The 20,978-nt window shown below is 41.0% G+C and overlaps 1 protein-coding gene across 2 annotated transcripts in view; it reads right to left on the reverse strand.

Annotated features, from left to right (window-relative positions):
- The window catches only part of VAPA (VAMP associated protein A), a 51,627-nt gene extending 31,185 nt beyond the window's left edge, over window positions 1–20,442 (reverse strand). Inside the window, exon 1 of one of the 2 annotated variants that reach the window (XM_049900309.1) lies at window positions 20,097–20,442. In XM_049900309.1, coding sequence (XP_049756266.1) covers window positions 20,097–20,175 — 79 coding nt within the window. In that variant the 5' untranslated portion in view covers window positions 20,176–20,442. The remainder of the gene's footprint in view (window positions 1–20,096) is intronic. The other variant, XM_049900308.1, reaches the window with a different exon arrangement.
- Window positions 20,443–20,978: the final 536 nt, after the last annotated feature.

Genomic DNA, 20,978 nt, shown 5'->3' on the forward strand with positions numbered 1-20,978 from the left:
AAGATATTGATAATACAGGCAATAATATTGAAAAAAAAATCTTTTTAAATGAGGTACTCGACTTACATCAGACAGACTTACAACGGAGTCGTCAGGAACAGAAGCCCATCATACATCAGGGACTATCTGTATTCAGGCTCCCTAAGCTCAGGGCTCTTCCCCACTACATGTACAGCATCCACCTGAACTCCTCTGTGCGTACCCTCATGGAACTTCAGGGGTCAAGGGAAATCAACACCAATATGAAGTTCATGCTGCTTGCAGTGCTGTGAATAATAAAAGTCTTTTGTTTCTAACCCAGGAGTCTCATGTCTTCTTCTAGTACCCACAAAAATTGTAAAAACCAAAACCTGCTGCCATGGAGCCAATTGCAACTCATAGCAACCCTATAAGACAAAGTAGAACTGCCCCATCGGGTTTCCAAGGAGCAGCTGGTGGATTCAAACCACCCACCTTTTGGTTAGCAGCAGTAGCTCTTAAACACTGTGCCACCAGGGCTCCCATAAAATGGTTAGCAGGCTAAAATTCCAAACCCTTCACAGTTCTTGACAGGTCTTTCCGAGTTCTTGACTACGAAATACAGGGTGAGTGAACTCTGGATGAGTCACAGCAGAAGTGCAATGAACTGAAGAATAAATATCTGACCAGCAAGAACATGGCTGAATATACAACTCCCATGGCACATAATCTATACCTCTTCTCGTGGCACTGTTCACTTTCCATTAATTATTATTTACGCATGTCTTATCTCACCCAACTAGATTCTAAGCTCCTTGAGAAGAAACATTCAACTCATCTCTGAATGAAATGCAGTAATTAACACAGACCTTAAGTCAGAGTAACTCCTCAATACATATTTGCGTTGAAGTATGGTTGGTTTCATTTAATCAACATGCAACAATGAAAAAAAAAAAATCAGAAGTATAAATGTTTGTTCCAAATGCTGACTCAAGGTCTTCATAAATCATTTATTCCAACCATTAAAGTTTTACTCCATCAACATACTTCTTTCTTTATTGAAGTAGAAAAAGTAAAAATCCTAAAGAGGAAAGCTGGATGCTCACCTGCAATAAATTAATGTAGCTCTAGCAATGCAGATGACTACTTCAATTAAGTTTCTACAGGTTTTAGCAAATGAACAGAAGTACCACTGATTAAACAGTTAAGGGTTATGTTACTAACGGTGTCACATTATATTAACTGAAAATAATCATGCATATGAAATATATTCTGTATAGCATATACATTAACTACTAAGGATTTCCACAGTAATAGTATTAGCAATAGCAGCACTAACAGTAAAAATAGCAATAACAGAAGTTTTTTTTAATAATGACAAGCACTTACTGGGCATGCAACCACACACCAAGAGCTCTGCGTGACCTACGCATTTAATTTCATAACAACCCCGTAAGGCAGATACTTTTATCATCATCCTCATTTTACAGACAAGGCAACTCCATCTCAGAGAAGTAAAACACCTACTCCAATGCATACAACCAAAAAGCAACAGATAGCGGGCACTGGAGTTCTGCTAGAGATGATGGAAGAATCTGGAGACAGGCAGCGGTGACAGCTGCACAACCTGATGAACTCAGTGTCACTGAGTGCACACGTGGAAAATGTCGGAATGGCAAATGTTTTGTGATACCTGTATACAGGCAGACGTCGGAGATACTGTGGGTTCAGTTCTGTAATAAAGGGAACAACAAAGCGAGCCACACGATTTTTTGGTTTCCCAATGCATATGTTATGTTTACACTGTATGTAGCCTATTAAGTGTGCAAAAGCATTATGTCTAAAAAACAATGACATACCTTAATTAAAAATACTTTATTGCTAAAAAATGCTAACCATCATCTGAGTCTTCAGTGAGTAGTAATACTTTTTGCTGGTGGAGGTCTTACCTCGATGTTGATGGCTGCTGACTGATCCGAGCGGTGGTAGCTGAAGACTGGGGGTGGCTGTGGCAATTTTTAAATATAAGACAACAACGGAGCCCTGGTAGCAGAGTAGTTAAGAGTTAGGCTGCTAACCAAAGGGTTGGCAGTTTGAAATCACCAGCCACTCCTTGGAAATCCTATGGGGCAGTTCTACTCCTTCCTACAGCGTCACTATGAGTCAGAATCGGCTTGACGACAATAGGGTTTTTCGTTTTTTTTTTAAGACAACAATGAAGTTTGCTGCATTAACTGACTCTTCCTCTTACGAAAGACTTCTCTGCGGCACGCTATGCTGTTTCATACCATTTTACCAACAATAGAACTTTTTTCAAAATTGGAGTCAATCCTCTCAAACCTTGCCTCTGCTTTATCAGCCAAGTTTATGTAACAGTCTAAATTCTTTGTCATCTCAACAATGTTCACAGCATCTTCATTTCACTTGTTTGCTCATCCATAAGATCTAACTCCTCATCTGCTGAAGTTTTATCATGAGATTGCAGCAATCCAGTCACACCTTCAGGCTCCACTTCTAATTCTTGTTCTCTGGCTGTTTCTACCACATCTGCAGTTACTCTCTCCACTGAAGTCATCAAAGTCATCCATGGGGGTAGGAATCAACTTCTTCCAAACTCATGTTAATGCTGATATTTTGACCTCCTCCCACAAATCACGAATGTTCGTAACGGCGTCTAGAATGGTGAAACCTTTCCAGACGGTTTTTAATTTACTTTGCCCAGATCCATCAGAGGAATCTCTGCCTATGGCAGCTAGAGCCTTACAAAATGCATTTCTTAAACAGCCAAAATTACTCCTTGATCCACGCGCTGCAGAATGGATGTTGTGTTAGGAGGCATGAAAACAACATTAATCTCCTTGTACATCTCCATCAGAGCTCTTGGGTGACCAGGAGCACTGTCAATGAGCAGTAGTATTTTGAAAGGAATTTTCTTTTTCTGAGCAGCAGGTCTCAACAGTGAGCTCAAAATACTCAGTAAACTATGTTGTAAACACATGTGCTGTCATCCAGACTTTGTTGATCCATTTATAGGGCACGGGTAGAGCTGACTTATCATAATTCTTAAGATTCCTAGGATTTTCAGAATGGTAAAATGAGCATTGGCTTCGAGGGAAAATCACTAGCTGCATTAGGCCCTAACGAGAGAGCCTGTCCTGTGCAGCCAGGCACTGACTTCTCCTCTCTAGCTATTGAAGTCCTGGATGGCGTCGTCTTCCAACATAAGGCATCTTCTTCGTCCACACTGGAAATCCGTTGTTGAGTGTGTCCGCCTCCACCCGTCAGCTGGATCTCCCGGATACCCTGCCGCAGCTTCTACAGCAGCACTTGCCGCTTCCCTGGCACTTCCATGCTATGGAGACGGCTTCTTAAACCTCATGAACCAACCTCTGCTAACTTCAAACTTTTCTTCTGCAGCTTCCTCCCCTCTCAGCCTTCAGAGAATTGAATAGAGTTAGGGCCTTGCTCTGGATTAGGCTTTGGCTTGAGGGAATGTTATGGCTACTACTAAAACTTTCTCCATATCAGCAAGAAGGCTGTTTCCGCTTTGTTATCATTTGTGTGTTCACTGGAGTAGCATCTTTAATTTCCTTCAAGAACTTCTCCTTCGCATTCATAATTTGGCTAACTCTTTGGCCCAAGAGGCCTAGCCTTTGGCCTAGCTCGGCTTTCCACATGCCTTCCTCACTAAGCTTCATCATTTCTAGCTTTTGATTTTAAGTGAGAGACTTGCAACTCTTCTTTCACTTGAATAGAGGCCACTGTAGGGCTATTAAGGGGCCTAATTTCAATATTGTCATGCCTTAGGGAATAGGGAGGCCCAAGGAGGGAGCAAGACCGGGAAACAGCTGAACAGCTGGTCGGTGGGGCAGTCAGAACATATACAACATTTATTAAGTTCCGACCACATATGGGTGCAGTTCGTGGCTCATCAAAACGATTACAATCACTGATCACAGATTACCATAATGGATAGAATAAGAATGAAAAAGTTTGAAATACTGCGAGAATTATCAAAACGTGACAGAGACACGAAGTGAGCACATGCTGTTGGAAAAATGGCACCAACAGGCCTGCTCGAAGCAGGGTTGCCACAAACCTTCAGTTTGTAAAAAACACAGTTTATCTGTGAAAGTTAATAAAGCAAAACACAATAAAATGAGGTATGCCTGTACTTAATACAATAAAAAATGTATATATGTATGAATGTGTGTAGACATACACATATCCTGAGCTTCTGGAATTATTTCGATATGCATTTTATGCAAATTAACTAGCTGTGTTTATTTCCTAATTCGTAAGCATTCTAGGTAGCTATAGCATTAAAGCAAGAAAATGCAGTCGAATCAGTAATATATGATCATATTTTAATGGATACTGTATCTCTCCTAGTCCCAGCGGTTAATGCTGAACATTTTCTGAAGTAAGTACCAACACCAAGAAACATTTAAAACATTTTATATCCAAGAAAGCCCTAGAATATTTCATTACAAATTTTTAAAATTAAGACTACCTCAATTTATCTATCTTATCTATCTTACGCATTTTGTTCAAACACATTAAAATCTCAGACTTGAATATAAGCTCCATGAAGTCTGAGTCTCTGTTTTGTTTACAGCTCTATTCTCACTCAACAGCTAGAATAATGCCTGGCATAGAACATACTGAATAACGTTGTGCAAATAAACACAGTATACCACTTTCTAGAAAAAGAAAATATGTCTAAGGCCCACTCAAGAAGATTTAGCTATTAAAGTGCTAAAAATAATGCCATCATAAGGAGGTTTTACTAACACAGTTACTATGGATTCCGAGATCAAACCAAAATTCAGACTTTGTTATTAAACCTCTGTGTTTAAAAAAAGCTTTAATTACTTACTCTGCGCTTCACTGTCCCTGCTAATCTATTTTATATAACCAACTATTTCAGAATGTATCATGAAGAATTGCCAAGATCGTCTTAATACAGCAGTGTCTGAGTGTTTAAAAAAGGAGAGTTTTCTAACTCTAAGGGCTTTAATGTCATAGAAGTTACTAACAGGCAAGGACCATATCTTTCATTTCCTTTGTGCCATCTCCTAACAGCACAGTATTTTTCTGGCCATACAGTTAAATGCTCTCCATCGCTTTCACATGAAAAAGCACCTCGGTCGAACGCCAAAACAATTATTCTCTTCATTCCTTGTGAAGGCTTTCAGTGGAAGGGGAACCAGTTACTGTTGTTGATATTTTACTATGACTAAAAAAAAGACAATGTAGTGTGCTGAATTAGAAATCATTAACTAGGTGATCAACCCTGGGCAAATCGCTGAACCTCTCCAAGGAGCTGGTTTAACCCCCTTCATTTTAGAATTTATTTGATAAAATGATCTGTAAGGCTCCTCTCAGCTCTAAAATTATGTGGCATTATAATTGATTTTACATACTCACTGCCTTAATTAAAGGTCTTCTACTCTATTGTAAAGATGGGCGATAACAATTCAATCATAAACTATCACACTCTTTTTGACATTTTGTATATACTTACTTTAAACATTTTAGGAATACTTTTTATTACATTTTGATGCATAAGCTAAACAATTCTGGTGGCAAAATCCTGAAAACAAGGGCAAGAGAATCAAGTCCTTACACAGAAGAGGAACATTTTAATATGCAAAATTTATACATGTTATATATCCTTTCACTTAACATAATCTTGTAAAGAAAAATAATATGTAAGCATATATAAAAAAAAAAGTATTTGAAAAAAGAAGAGTCTCTTCAATAAATGGTGCTGAAAAACTTAGATTTCCACATGCAGAAAAATGAAACGGGATCCATGCCTCACACCAGACACAGAAACATTCAAAACGGATGAAGGACCTAACTGTAAACAGAAGAAAATACAGAGACAATGCTATTGAGCCTAGCTTTTAGCAATGAATTATATTATAACAAAAGCACAAAGAGCAAAAGACAAAATAAATGGAATCTCATAAAATTAAAAACTTTTGTTCATCAAAAGACTTTACCAAGACTTGGACACCAATGTTCACTGCAGCACTATTTACAATACCCAAAAGGTGCAAACAACCTAAATATCCATCAACAAATGAACAGATAAAGTATGGTACATACCATACCATGGAACACTACTCAGCCAATAGAAAAATGCAGTTTTGATACATGCTACAATATAGATGGAGCTGGAAGACATTATGCTAAGTGAAAAAAGTCAATCACAAAAGGACAAATACTGCATGCACTCATTTATATAAAAAGACAAAGGTACAGAGAACAAAGTTTATTTGGTGGGAGGGAGTAATAAAGGGGGAGTTAATGGGGACAGAAATATTACCTTAAGGAATGGGCTGCACAGCCAATTATTGTAACTGCCATCAATAAGCTGTATACCTTTAAAAAGGTGAAATGGCAAAAGTTGTGTCATAGATACAACAATGATAAAAAAAAAAAAAAAAAGAGTAGCTGATGAGGCTTGTTCATGTACAACCAAACACTTCATGGGATTTGATTTCTGGGTTGGAGGTTTAGGACCATACTTTCATAGGACACACCTCAGTTAACTGGCCTAATATGGTGTCTAGTACTTCTACCTCCTAGCTCCTTAAAAAAAAAATACATAGTCTTAAAAGCTTACAAGGAGCCACCCAAGGAACAATTGGCCTTTATTCGCCTGAAGTTACAGAAGGAAGAGAGTCAGAACAGGATATGGAACAGGTGGCCAATTGCCTCCATAAATAACTGCTTCCCAGGGTCAACATGAGTCGGAATCAACTCGACGGCCATGGGTTTGGTTTGGCTTGGCTTTTTCCTTATGCCATGAGGCCAGCAGAGCTACCACTGCTAGCCCAGCTACCATTACTGAACAATTTGATCAAAGAATGAAAAGACTACTTATCAAAAGCTGGAAAATGCAAACAGAATTTCAAATTTTCATGGACTCCAGACTTTGCAGAGCCATGGAGGTTGGATACACCCCTGAAACTATTGCCCTGGAATAATCTTTAAACCAAAAATATCCCCTGAAGTCTTAAAACCAAACAACAGTTTAGCTTAACTAGTAAAGAATGTCTGCCTTGAGCACTATGCTCTATTAAGACTTATCTTTATGGGATCAAATTGACAACAACAACCCAGAAGATTAGACAGGAAAGTTATGGGGCAGTAAGTTTACGATAATGAGGAAGGAATAACTCAGAAATGGAAGGCGAGAATGGCTGCACGACTTAAAGAATATAACCAATGTCACTGAATTATACATGTAGAAACTGTTGAAATGGCACATGTTCTGCTGTCTATATTCTCAACAATAGAATAAATTATGTAAGTATTAGTGTAAGAAAGGAAAAAAGTATTTGAAAAAGATCAATCAATGTTTATGTTGAAGACTGAACATTAAATGTGCATGCTACTTAATACTTAACATCTTTATTAAAACAGAAAAAGGTAAAAGTACTTTTAGATTATTGTTAAAGTATGGTTATACCTGAATAGATTAACTTTTAAATACTAGATAGGTAGGACAAGAGTTAATAGACATTTTGGATGAACTTGAAATAAACCTTTTAGCATCATTCATAGATCTAAAGCTTTTGTTAGAGGCGAAATATTTATAACACGACAAAATGATCACAATATTAACTAAAAAAAATACAAAAGCTTAAAAACATTACGTTCACTGAAATAAATCAGACAAAAAGGAAAATATTGTATGATTCCACTTATAAGAGAAGTCTGGAATAGGAAAATGCATAGAACAAAAAGTTATTAGTGGTCAACAGGCTGCGGGGAAGAAAGAAAGGAGGTTATTGCTGAAGGGGTACCAAGTTTCTGTAGGGGTGATATAAAACTTTTGGAGGTGAATGGTGGTAACTGCAGCACAATATGGTGAATGTAATTAATGTCACTGAATTGTAAAAATTTTTTTGCATGGGAAAACAGACTAAACAGTAAACACACTTCAGATTCAAAGGTACCCTATACTTTTAAAAGTATGGCAATCACTCAATTCATGCCGTATTACCCAAGTACTAAAATAAAAGCAAAAAAAAGAGAAAGCGAGCTACAAAATAAAGGGTTGCCATAACTTAGGCCACGAGGAAGAAGTCTGTCAGATTAAATTGCAAACTGATACATTTACAGCCCCTGACACAGTAAAACCTGTGAAAGCCAAAACCTGTATAAGGTGGAAACCTGTCAAGGCAACGTTAACTCAAGTATTTACCACTAGCAGCGATAAAAAAGTGGCAAGGCTGCACCCTTCAAAGGCAGAAAACTTGGGAGACCTGGAGAAACAAGGCAGTCCCACTGAGTTCCAACTCTCACAGGTTTCGCTGTATTATCAGTTATTTCTTTATTAACCTATCTTTTCAAAAACATTAATTGTATCTGATCAGATCCTTAAATGGTTGAAATACACATAACTTTTCATTCATATAAAAACCTGAATTTCGAAAAAATACCAAATGTTAATAACTCTAGTTACAGAGAACATCCCAAATACCAGAGAAAACCAGCTAAGCAAACCATGATATATTAATGACACAACCGTATGCGATCATCAAAAATGCTATCTATGTGGATGTTTCTTTTATAAAAATTTACGACACTGGTCTAGTTTTTTTTTAAATAAATTGAAATATGTGTTACAAAATCATAAGGTTTAAAGTATTTTCAGAAGTTATAAAAACCAATCTTGTTTAAGAAAAAAAAAATTTTTTTAATGAAGAACAAAATCTTACTTAGGAGTTACAAGTAAGCAATCTTAGTAACAGAAAATGAAGTACAGCTGACCTCAGGACAGGGCTGCATTCAAGAGAAACTAATCCCTGGTTGCTTCCGCTTGCATATGGCCCCAATCAGTCACTGTCTCCTAAGGGTCTAGTGAGTAACACCATCTAACTATAGCTGTGTTTACGGCTAGGCATCAGGATATACCCATTACTGAACCAATCAGCACTGTCTCGGGAGAGAAGAGGGATCCTATGAACTAATATGGCTGCTCAGACCTACCTGCCTCTTTACTATAATCTGTGGAAAGGGGCTATTCTTGGAGAAGTAAACTGTGGACAGAACAGGTACCTCAAAACAAATCTACCATACTTCTCACAAGGGACAATCGACTGATGCTCAATGAAACTTAAATTTCTGTACAGTTATGATTTGTGAACTATTACAGGATTGTTAAAAACCAGATTTACTTTCAGGTCAAGATGCTTTTGTATTAATCTTTATATACTTCCATTTCACTTGTCAACTGTTACAAAATGGCTATAAATTAAATCTGTTTTCTATTTATCTTTATGTACCTAGCCTTATAATAAAAAAGATTTCAGACTGCATAAGAAAATTGAATATTTTATTAGATTTAATCTTGAATTTACCGGAAATACGTATCATACATATCTAGATTATGAGACACTCTACCAGACAACTGACATGGTCTTTTCAAGAAATCAGTGATTAAAAAGAGGTGGGGGAGGCACTGCTCAATGAAGACCTAGACAGATGACAGGGTCCCTGGGTGGCACAAAGGTTAAGCACTCAGCTACAAACCCAAAGGCTGGCACTTTGAACCTACCTACACGCACCTCTCAAGAAAGGCCTGGTGACCCACCTCCTTAAGGTCACCGTTTTGAGAACCCGATGGGGTGCACTTCTACTCTGCCACACACGGGGCTGCCACGAGCCACGATCCCTCCAATGGCACGTGGTGTGTGTGTGTGTGTTTGTAGGGAGGGGAGTTAGATACACGACAATCAAACACAACACACGGACTGAACAAACCAACTGAAAAACACGAGTTCAATTTGGAAAAATCCCAGGAGACTAAATATTAGATGATATTACACAATTACTTTTGGTTTTATTAAGTCATGATGGTATCCTGATTATGTAAACACTCCTTTTTATTTCTGTTAGAAATGCAAGCTCAAATACTTAGAATGAAATGTTACAATATCTAAGCAAATATGGTAAAATCTTAATAAACACTAAATAAGTACATTGAAAGTCCTAAATTTAGGCATATGGAGGTTCATTATCTCCTTTCCATGAATTTTTGAAAATTCTTAAAATAAAAAGTTTAAAATACTTTACTAAGTAATATGAGTCACACAGAAAGCCCATTCTTAATTTTCTTTCAAAACAACTTTTCATGGTAGAAGGAAAGCAAGATTCCCCAATCTCCTCTGGGAGATAGTAAGACTTCGCTGAATAGTCTGTCAAGTTAAGATACAAAGAGAGAGGTCAGGAGATTACTACGGTAATATAAAAAGATGCCTCCAGCAGGCTCTCCTCACAGACAATCTCTGCGTGCTCAAGAAAGGTCTGGGGGAAATTTAAAGGGTAACTGTTTTTGTTAATGGTGAACAGAACAAAACATTGCCAGGCCCTGTTCCATCCTCACAACAGTTGCTATGTTTGGGCCCACTGTTGCTGCCGTTGTGTCAATGCATCTCATGGAGGGTTTCCTTCATTTCTGCTGACCTTCCACTTTACCAAACACGATGTCCGTTTCACTGTAACTAGGTATAGTCTCGCTGTAATAAGGTACTACTAGTAAATCCTTCAATGAGTAAAATCCTTAACACGACAGAGTGACACGGTGGCTGCAACAACACGGGCTCAAGCGTAACAACTAGTGTGAGGATGGCACAGGACCGGGCAGTGTTTCGTTCTGTCGTTCACACAGGGTTGCTGTGAGTCGGGACCGACTCGACAGCACCTAACAACAACAAAAAGAGTAAATCGACAACAAAATTATTAAGACAAACACAGAGTATCAAACTTTGAAAAACGTAAACTCAATCAAGTTTTCCCAATTTCTTATCCATATTATTTCCACTACACAGAAAAAATCTGCATTTTCTTTTTATACTCAGCTGTCAGATAATCACAAACCTTTAGGGCCAGAATAGTACCCAAGAAATCACCTATTCCTTCCTCTCACTTTACAGGTGAAAACGCCGGCGCACAAAGATAAGACAATTTACCTACTGTTAGTCAGCTCTTTACAAAATACCCCAATGCCCTTTTTCTGGAACTATAAAATTTTGAAAACACAACTAGCTGGCCAAGGTAGATGAAAAATCCAACAGGTAAGCCGAAGAATGAAAACATGGGAACTACAGAAGAAATCCTGAGCCTTATCATTAATTCAATCAATTTAGTGTTTACTGGGGAACCACTCTATGCCAGGGGCAGTTCAACTCTATCTTACAGGGTCACTATGAAAAAAAAAAAAAAGTAAACAAATACTATATAATGTGGCAAGTGTTATAAAACAATGGCATGAAGAAAGCCGTGATCAGCTTGGACCGGGAGAAACACAGACTTCACAGGGGAAGTGATTCTTGAACTGGAGACTACCTGACAGATATAAAGAATACTCTGAGCACTGCACGTGCAAAGTCTTGCAACAACTTGAAGTGTTTGAGGAAACGGTTTAACACAACCAAAGCTATACTTAGAAGAGAAATGGTAGGAACTGAGGCTGAAGAGGTAAGCAGCGGATTCTGGACGTTTTCAAGTACGTCCAAATGGATAAACACTACAGGCTCTTTAACCAAGGGAGCAACACCAGATCCGCATTTTTTGGAGAAAAGGCTGAAGACAGCTGATGCTGGAGATAGGGAGACCAGTTTGGTGACTAGTAAAGGTAGATAATATTCCCCTGAAATAAGAAAACCATCCAAAGCCTAGACCTCTCCTTGAGTAACACACCCATATAACCAAATGCCTACTTGACATCTCATTAATGTCTTGACAGGCCCTAAACATAGCTAATGAACTAAACATGTCTAACATACCTAATGAGATCATGGCCTTCTTCCTAGCCTGTCCCACACACCTCCCAAATAAAATACATCTAGTCCTCACCCAGCCCTCCAGTGTTTTCTGAGCTCCCTGAATAGTACCACCATTCCTCCCGTTACACAAGCCAGAAATCTAAGCGACATCATGATACTGCCTTCTCTCTGGACAGGAGTTCCACTCACCTACCTTCTAACGTTTTTTCATCTCCAATACCATCACACCTCAGTCCAAGCAGTCACCTCTTGCCTGGAGTAGCCACCTAACTGATCTTCTCCCCTTTAATCTTACTTCCAGAATTATATTTTTGTAAATGCAAATGTGATTGTCACTCCAATCCCACTACCTTTAATATCCCCCCACTTAAAATCCTCCAGTGGCCATAATAAAAATAAAACTCCTAACTTGACCTACTACAACGCACCACACTCCTCTTGGCTACTTCCACCACTGCCATGCTGATTTCTTTTAATCTTGTAAATGTTTCATATTCCCTCCTGCCACAGGATCTTTGGACACGTTCCTATTGCATTTTCTTTTCCTCACGTAGGCAACTTTTTTCATGTTGGGAATCTTAGCTCAATTGTGACAGCCTTCCCTGACAAGATCAAAGTCCCTTAGTTTACATTCTCACAACACCACATACCTCTTAGTAGCTACATGTCTATCTGATTAGTGTCTATTTCTCCCACTAGAACTGCCCCATGAAAGCAAGAATTGTGTTTTACTCACAACTGTAGTTTCTGCATTTAATAAAAAAAAAAATGAATTTAGAAATGCAGATGGATCATAAGTAAGAGTCAAGAAATCTCTCCGAGAGGTTTAAACACAGATTTTAATTACTGGATGTGCAGAGTGTTTCTGGCATGAGTAATCATGATGCCATTAAAAAAATTTAAAATATGGGGAAAAAGAGTAGGTTTGGGTAGTCAAAAACCAGTTTGGGCTATTCTGAGTTTGAAATGCCTGCGGAACACCCAAATCTAAATAGTCAATAAGTAGTTAGTGTGGGTTCTACTGTGTCCAAAATAAAATGTAAAGATTTGGGTGTGTAATAAGGCACGTAAGGGAAAAAAAAAACAAACCAACTGCCATCAAGTTGATTCCAACTCATAACGACCCTATGGGACAGCACAGAACTGCCCCATAGAGCTTCCAATGAGCATCTGGTGGATCTGAACTGCTGACGTTTTGGTTAGCAGCCGTAGCTCTTAACCACTATGCCACCAGGGTTTCCTGCAAAGGAAAGGGAATGCTCAATACAACAATACTGAACAAGTTCAAAGAGTGCGACAAAAAAATAAACCAAATGGGATAACACTAGCATTTAAGAAAAAGGTCACAAATAAGACAGTAAAAGGAGCAAAGAAAAAAAATTAGAAGCCAATGGTGTCACAGAAATGAAGAGAACTGAGTTTTTAAACAAAGGGACTATCAATAATGTCAAGTGCCAAAGAGGGTCAAACAAGATAAAAATTGGAAATGATTCATGCAGTTGGCAATCAGGTCACCAGAAATCTTAGCAAGAGCACTTTTTCAGTAAGTAGTGAGTAAAGGCAGGACTACAGTGGACTGAGAAGTGAGCAAGAGAGGACAAACCGGAGACAGTGAACATGGACTACTTTTCCAAGAAGCCTGAATGCAAAGGAAGCGGAAGACAGAGAGGCACATATGCTAGGTGCTGGGGATCAAGGAAGTATTCTGTTTGTTTTTTAAATGAAAGACTTTGGTGTATTTATATGTCAAAAGGAATAAGCCAGTGGTTGAGGATATGAGAGTAAAAATATCTGAGGGAACACGGTGTAAGTATGAGCCATAAGAGATGTTACCTTGACCAGCAAAAACAGAGGAACAAACAACCTTGGATATGAGAAGGGATTTTCCTAGGGAAGAAAATATGGATGTGTGCAGAAAAACAGGTATTAAAACAGGCAGCAGCCCATCATAGAAGGGCTTATATTCCATTCCAAGAAAATAAGACTTTTATCCTATGGGCATTCAAGAGCTACTAAAAGCTTTTTTTTTCTTATTCTTCTTCTTTGTACAAACTTTGACTTTGTTATTTTGCAGACTGGAATTTAGGAATTCTGTAAAACAGTTATTGCAGTTGGCATCACTGTTTTTACCATCCAACATTATTCATTCATTATCTTTCACTTAACAAATGTCTATTTAACGCTTACTACGTACCAGTGGGAAACCGATGGCACTAGAAAAAAAAAAAAAAACGTACCAGTGGGAAACCCTGGTAGCGTTTAGTGGTTAAGTGCTATGGCTGCTAACCAAAACGTCAGCAGTTCGAATCTGCCAGGCGCTCCTTGGAAACTCTACGGGGCAGTTCTACTCTGTCCTATAGGGTCGCTATGAGTCAGAATCGACTCGACAGCAGTGGGTTTGGTTTTGGGTTTACGTACCAGTGGGTGATACGAATGGTTAATGCACTTGGCTGCTAACCAAAAGCTTGGAAGTTTGAGTCCACCCAGAGGCACCTTGGAAGAAAGGCCTGGTGGTCTATTTCCAAAAAATTAACCATTAAGAACTCTGTGGAGGACAGTTCTACTCTGGCACACCTGGGCTCACTGTGAGTCAGAACTGACTTGACAACACTGTTATGCACCACTACGATGTAGGTGTTGGGGATTCAGCAGCTAACAAGACAAAGCTCCAGCCCTCATGGCGCTTACAGCTTAAATCGATCACATGAACAAACAAGAGCACATACATATACACATAATATCATTTCTGGTCATGATAAAAAAAAAAAAAAAAGGTCATGATAGGTGTTATAAAAAAAATGTAGGGTAGGGTAAGGGACCAGGAAACAATGGTGGCATGAAACAAAAGGGGATGATGGTGGTTCAAATTGGGAGGTCAGTGATGTCTCCTTGGAGGCTGAGATGAAACATACCACCCTGCAATGATCTGCAAAATGAGCTTTCCAGGCAGAAGAGCCAGCAAGTACAAAGGCCCTGAGGCTCAAGCAAGCTTGCTGAGATGAGGAACTACAAGAGACTAGTGTGGCTAGAGTGAGGAAAGGGGCAAATGGCTAGACTGACACTGAAGAATTGGCTACGCACCAGACCAGAGAGGACCTCCCAGCCCATGGTAACCAGTATGAATTTTATTTCAAATGTGAGTAGAGTTTGCTGGAGACTTATAAACAGGGAAATAATGTGACTCTAAATGTGGGCTTAAACTAAGCACTCTGTTCATTTCAAGGAGCACAGTCTAACGATCTGGTATAAAACCAAAACCAAACCCACTGCCATTAAGTCGATTCCGACTCTTAGCGGCCCTAAAGGGCAGAGGAGAACTGCCCCAAAGAGTTTCCAAGGAGCGGCCAGTAGATTTGAACTGCCAACCTTTTGGTTAGCAGCTGTAGCTCTTAACCACTGCGCCACCAAGGTTTCCACTTAAAGAGGAGGAGCGCGCCTAAAACACCTAAAAATCTGCCAAAATATCCAGCAAAAGCACTGATATTCTATATTCTCACTTGAGCTTCTTCTTAAGAGATGTGCTGCTATTCAAAGATGCTCTGGTGGACACTGACATCACAGGGTCCTTGGTTCCTCAGAGAACTTACTTTAGTAATTTGTTATTGTTATGAGCCACCTTCAACACATGGCTTTGGTTTATTCTCCTCTCCCTTGGATCATTAGAGGAACGATATCTTCACACCTTATTTCAGCATTTTCCAAGCTTTCTTCCTCAAAATTTCTTCCAAAACTGCTAATAAATAGGAAAAATAAAATGCTGCATAATAAAAAAACAAATTACAGAACTGGAAAAATTTTAGGAACGAAACGAAAAAATTCTCTGTGACATACAATAACAAATCTCAAATCTGAATTCCAGGTCAAATTCCCGCCAAGGTTTAAACAGAATTTGAAAGTTTCTTTTTCTTTACTTAATAAAAGATTTACTTCAGAATTTATTACATCATTGTAAGAGCATTTTTTATACATTAACTACTGTATAAAAAAATGACAGTAAAATTTTGAATAAAATATTGAGGTACATAGAAAACATACTGAACTGGTATTGGTGTCTCCAAACTGTACTAAGTGTTGATAATTTGTATCGAGACAACTGTGTTAAGACTCTAACAGAAAAACTCACCACCCAGTTACAAATGAGGAAATGAGTCACTCCTAAATAAACTAAGTCAAATGTAGAATAATTAAACCTAGAAAATGACACTTTGCAAAACTATTTTCTAACAGATTCTCACTTAAACTAAGAATTACAGGTGATTTAGCACAAGTCAGAGTTAAGTGACTTTTTTATTATCATCAAACTAAGCATAAGCAGACTCTTGATTCTAAAGGAGTATCCTCTTTGATGTGGAACTGTGCATTTGAATAGAGAGGTTTCCATCCAAGTAAACTACTTCCCTTTGATTAATGCAATAACATTAAGGATGAAGGAACCAAATGACCCCAAATGGCACCTCCTAATTCATCACACCCCTTCTGTCTCTCTCTAGACCCTTTCCATTACCTTCTCGTTAAACTGAAGCACCCAACAACCTATTAGACATTAAAGTATATGCCATCCATTTTCTCAAATCAGTGAGTTTATTCAAACACTCCCTGTGTCAACTGAAAACTAGCCTCTTCCTTGAAGGCTTCCTAAGGTAATGGGGGCTCCTTTCCTCATACATGTTTGTTCCTGTTACATCTGCCTTTTATGTTCCCCTTACTAGTCCTGGGAGTTCCTCAACAGCACATTTTAATGTTTGTCTGTATTTCTCATTATATTATAATTATACTCTGTAAGACTTTACCTTGCTTACCACTAAACCCTCAAATATAAGCTTGATATCTGTTGAATGAATTACTCACTGTTAAATATTAAATACCCTTAATCAAATACAAATAGTCCCCAAATTAGGATGAGGTTCTGCAGCAACGACGACTCTATCTTACGTCAATTCTGGTGCAAGGTGAATTTTTTTTTTTTTTTTAGTTTTCATTATGATTGCCTCTTAGTACCATAACTTTCTTTATAAATCCAGTATTTGTCTTTGGGGGTTGCAAACATTATATCTGAGAATGCTGACATCAGCAAATTACGTGCTCCAACACTTTATGCAGTACATACTACTAACACGAAGATGTGCCATAAAAGAAGACAGTCACAGTGCGATTCCTCATAACTCCAATACGTGGTAAATTGGGGACCACCTGCATAATGACGACAAAACTTTCATTAAGTGTTCGCTAAATAAATGGCCCCATACACTTTTCAATATATCACTTTATACAAAAAGCCAGTTATAAAAAAGTCATTGATGCCCAAACTTTAAAAGAAAGGGCCTTGTAAATTACCTTCATTGATAACACAAGAACGAACTTCTTTAATCATACCTATAATTCTTCAATACTCAAAATAAGTGAAATACTTAAGTTGTGTAGGGTTTCTGGTGAGTTTGCTGTCGTTCTTCTTCACCTGCTTCTCCACTATTATTAACCTCTTACTATGCCAACATCGGAAACCCTGGTGGCGTAGTGGTTAAGTGGTACAGCTGCTAACCAAAGGGTCAGCAGTTCAAATCTGCCAAGCGCTCCTTGGAAACTCTACGGGGCAGTTCTACTCTGTCCTATGGGGTTGCTAAGAGTCGGAATCAACTCGACGGCACTGGGTTTGGTTTTTCTGGATGTCAACATCACAACTTCTATAGGGAGAAACCTTTGAACCCTGCTGACATTTTCTAAACTAAATCTGGTTTCTGATTTCCTAATGGCAATACACACATGGTTATCCAGTAGAGGAAATTTCCTCTGTAAACTGACGTTCTCAAAAGGTAAAAACAAACAATCAGTGGCATCATTAGGGTTGGTGTCACCCAGTGTAGTAACTCAGGATGTCACCTCCTCGTGGACCTCCTCCTGTACCAGACCATACAGGATCCTCAATAACATTTTTTGTACTGTTACTCGTACACCATAATTCTCGTCTAACACTCCTTCTTTTCCTTTAATTACTTTATTTCTCCAAAAAAAAAAAAATAGTTATTGATATAGGGTCACAAATGCTAATTACCACAATATTGTAGCTACAACACCAGAAAATCTGACGAAATCAGCGACTATAAATACACCAACAGCGAAGAATACAACAGCCTGTGCATGTAGTGTGTGCAGATGAAACCACATGATTCAAAGCACGACTCTAACTGGGCAACGACCGCTCTGACTGGAGGGCCTTGGAAGGTTCCAAAGCAAATCAGCACAGAGTCTTGGCCGTGAGGGTATGTTGATAAACGTAAGCTGGGCTTACAAAAAAACGTTTTTGTTGTTGTAACTACAGGGATACTCTTATGAAAACAATAAATTTCTGCTGAAACTCTGCACAAAAATTTTATAGACATTTTGGTGTCACCTCATTCTGAAAGTGTCACCCAGTGGGGTGCACACACCCCCAGTGATGCCACTGCAGAATACTAAAACGCTAGAAGACCATAAAGGTTTTCACTAAAATTCCTTCAACTTAAGACAACAGTTATCTGAATTAGGTAATTTCAAGATCCACAAAGGTTATTTTTCTCCCAGCTAAAACTATGTAAAACCATGCAGTACATACAAACTTGCTACAATAAAATGCACTCACTGCACCTCAAAATATTTCTTAAGAGTTGTCTTAAATTCTTACCTAACAAGCAGCTCACAATTCCATTCAAAGAAATTTGCAAATGCACTAAAAAAGCTTGCAAAGTAAAAGAGGTATGCACCTTACTCTCAATTCCAGAGTACGGTATTTAAAAAAAACTTCCTAATACTATTTTAAAATTTTCCTATAGAAAGCAATCTATATTTTTTCTTTTAGACTCAATCTTAAACAGCAATAAAGGATCTAACTTTGTCTTCTAGCACTGGAACTGGTACTTATCTCACGAAAATTGTTTTCACCATAGCTACTGAAATTGAAATGTAGGAGACTGGCTTCCATTCCAAAAGGAGATTCACTTCACATTTAACTAAACATAGGAAGGAAACTTTCTTTTCGGGATCTTCACACTCTTGAAGTAACCCACCCCCCCCCCCAAAAAAAACAACTGTTCAGTTTAACTCTCGTCCCTAAAGTACCCTACATACTGAAAAGCGAACAGGCCAAACGGTACCAGATTCTTCCAGGATCACAAAGTTAGACTGATAAACTTATCACAGGTATTGCTACAAAACAGGAGCACTGGTGGCGAAATGGTTAAGTCCTCGGCTGCTAACCCAAAGGTCGGCAGCTCGAATCCAGCAGCCGCTCCTTGGAACCCTATGGGGCAGTTCTACTCTGTCCTATAGGGTCCCTATGAGTGGGAATCGACTCCGACGGCAACGGTTATTGCTACAAAATAAGTCAACGAAGTTCCAGAGCTGGGTGACCCCTCATCGGCCTTTTCAGGGTTTGCTGGGAAACCGCAAACCTGAAGACAAAAGTCACAAACACTGAAGATTCCGCAGCAAAGAGCTAAGCTAACAGGCTAAACAACAGCTGACGAACATCAAGTGCGCCCTAGGCGGATGGCAAACTGAAGTGTCAGCTCAGAAGACGACGACCTACTACTATTAACCCAGCACTACCACTCCTCAGACTGACGCAGAGCTTTCCTCCTCGCCGCGCTACGGCCCCGCCAATCTATCCAGGTAAGCGACAACCAGGGGACCGCAGGGGCTGCCTTCGGCGTTCGATACACCGAACTGCCGAGTTACGAACTCAGCGGAGAGAGCTGACCCCAGCCGGCTCCCTCCTCGGCCGGGACGGGACGGCTCCCCTCCAGCTCCGGGGCAAGGAGCCGCTGTACCACCCGCTCGCCTCCCACCAGCCCTGACAGTCGGAAGCGCTCGGCGACGCAGCTTGCGCCACCTCCAGGTCCCCGCCTTCAAGCACAGCCGAGAGCACACGCTCTAAGGTCACCACCCACCCGCGCCCTCAAAGCGAAGCCAGACGGCCACCGGGGGCCGAGGTCCAGGCCAGGGCGCCGGGCTCAGCGAGGGGGCCCGCGGTCCCAAGGCCCGGAGGCGCTCCCGGGGCCCAAGATGGCGGCGGCGGCGGCGCCAGGTCCGGGCCGGGCCCTCGGTGGCGTCCCCGCCAGTCCGCCCGCCCGCGCGCGCCGAGAGTGCGTGTCAGGCGGGAGGGGAGAGGAGGCCGGAGGAAGGGCTGCGCGGAGCGAGCCTGGAAACACAAGTGCCTGCGCGTGGGGGAGGGTCGGGCCGCCGACATTCCCTCAGCGCCCACAGCCCGCCCCGGAGGAAAACCCACGGCGCTCTCCGCCGGGGAGGCGAGCCCCGTCGCCCCCCAGGGGTCGGCGGCGCCCCCTTCCTGCCTACCTTTAAATTTGAGGTCTGTGGGCGGGTCGAGAACCAGGATCTGCTCGTGTTTCGCCATGGCCCCGGAGGCGGACGCCATCGGAGAGGAGTGCAGGACGGAGGCGCGCCCGCGGCGGCGGTTTGCTGGTGGGGGCGGGGAACGACGGCGGGCACCCGGCTGCGGGCCGACTCGAGGACTGGGCCAGGCTCACCGCGCCAACCTCGCTTCCGCCCGCTGGTCTGTCGGCCGTCCCGCTGGCCGCCGGGTGGGTCCGCAGCTCTGGGTCTCACAACTGACTCAACCCAACACCCGCCGCCACGGCCGCGCGCACTGCGATCCTCGGCGCCCACGTGACGCCGCTGCGTGCCTACGTGCGCGGCCCCGCGCTGGGCCTAGCGCGGCAAAGTGCTGGTGCGCCTGCGCGCTCCCGCCGCGGCCGCCGCTCGGAGCAAGCCCTGCTGTCAAGGGAATGGGTGTGGACAAGGGCGGGGCTCAGATTCCCGGAGGAACACGGCGCGCACCGCAGGGCAGGAGGGGGTATTCCTCTAACGCAATTACGAAACAAGAGTGCCCGCTCTAGCAGAGCATCGGCGTCTTCCAATTAGGAAGGCCTATAGGGTCGCTATGAGTCGGGATCGACTCGACGGCACTGGGTTTAAAAAAATTTAGTGTAAGGAAAAAGGCGTAGCCGAGAGTCGCCCTTGAACTACAATTCCCAGCATACCGCACTTCGGGGCGGAGCCCAAGTGTGGGCCTGGTCCCTTGCAGCACTCTCGCGGTGCTTGCCGGGAACTGTAGTAGCCGCTGCTTGCGGGCGGGAAGGAAACTGAGGTCTGGCTAAGGTGAGTGGGATGGGGCGCTCTGACACGCATTTTGGCTCTCAGCGTCTCATCTGCGCTAAA

The sequence above is a fragment of the Elephas maximus genome, chromosome 11, assembly GCF_024166365.1.
Source record: "Elephas maximus indicus isolate mEleMax1 chromosome 11, mEleMax1 primary haplotype, whole genome shotgun sequence".
NCBI lineage: Eukaryota > Metazoa > Chordata > Mammalia > Proboscidea > Elephantidae > Elephas > Elephas maximus.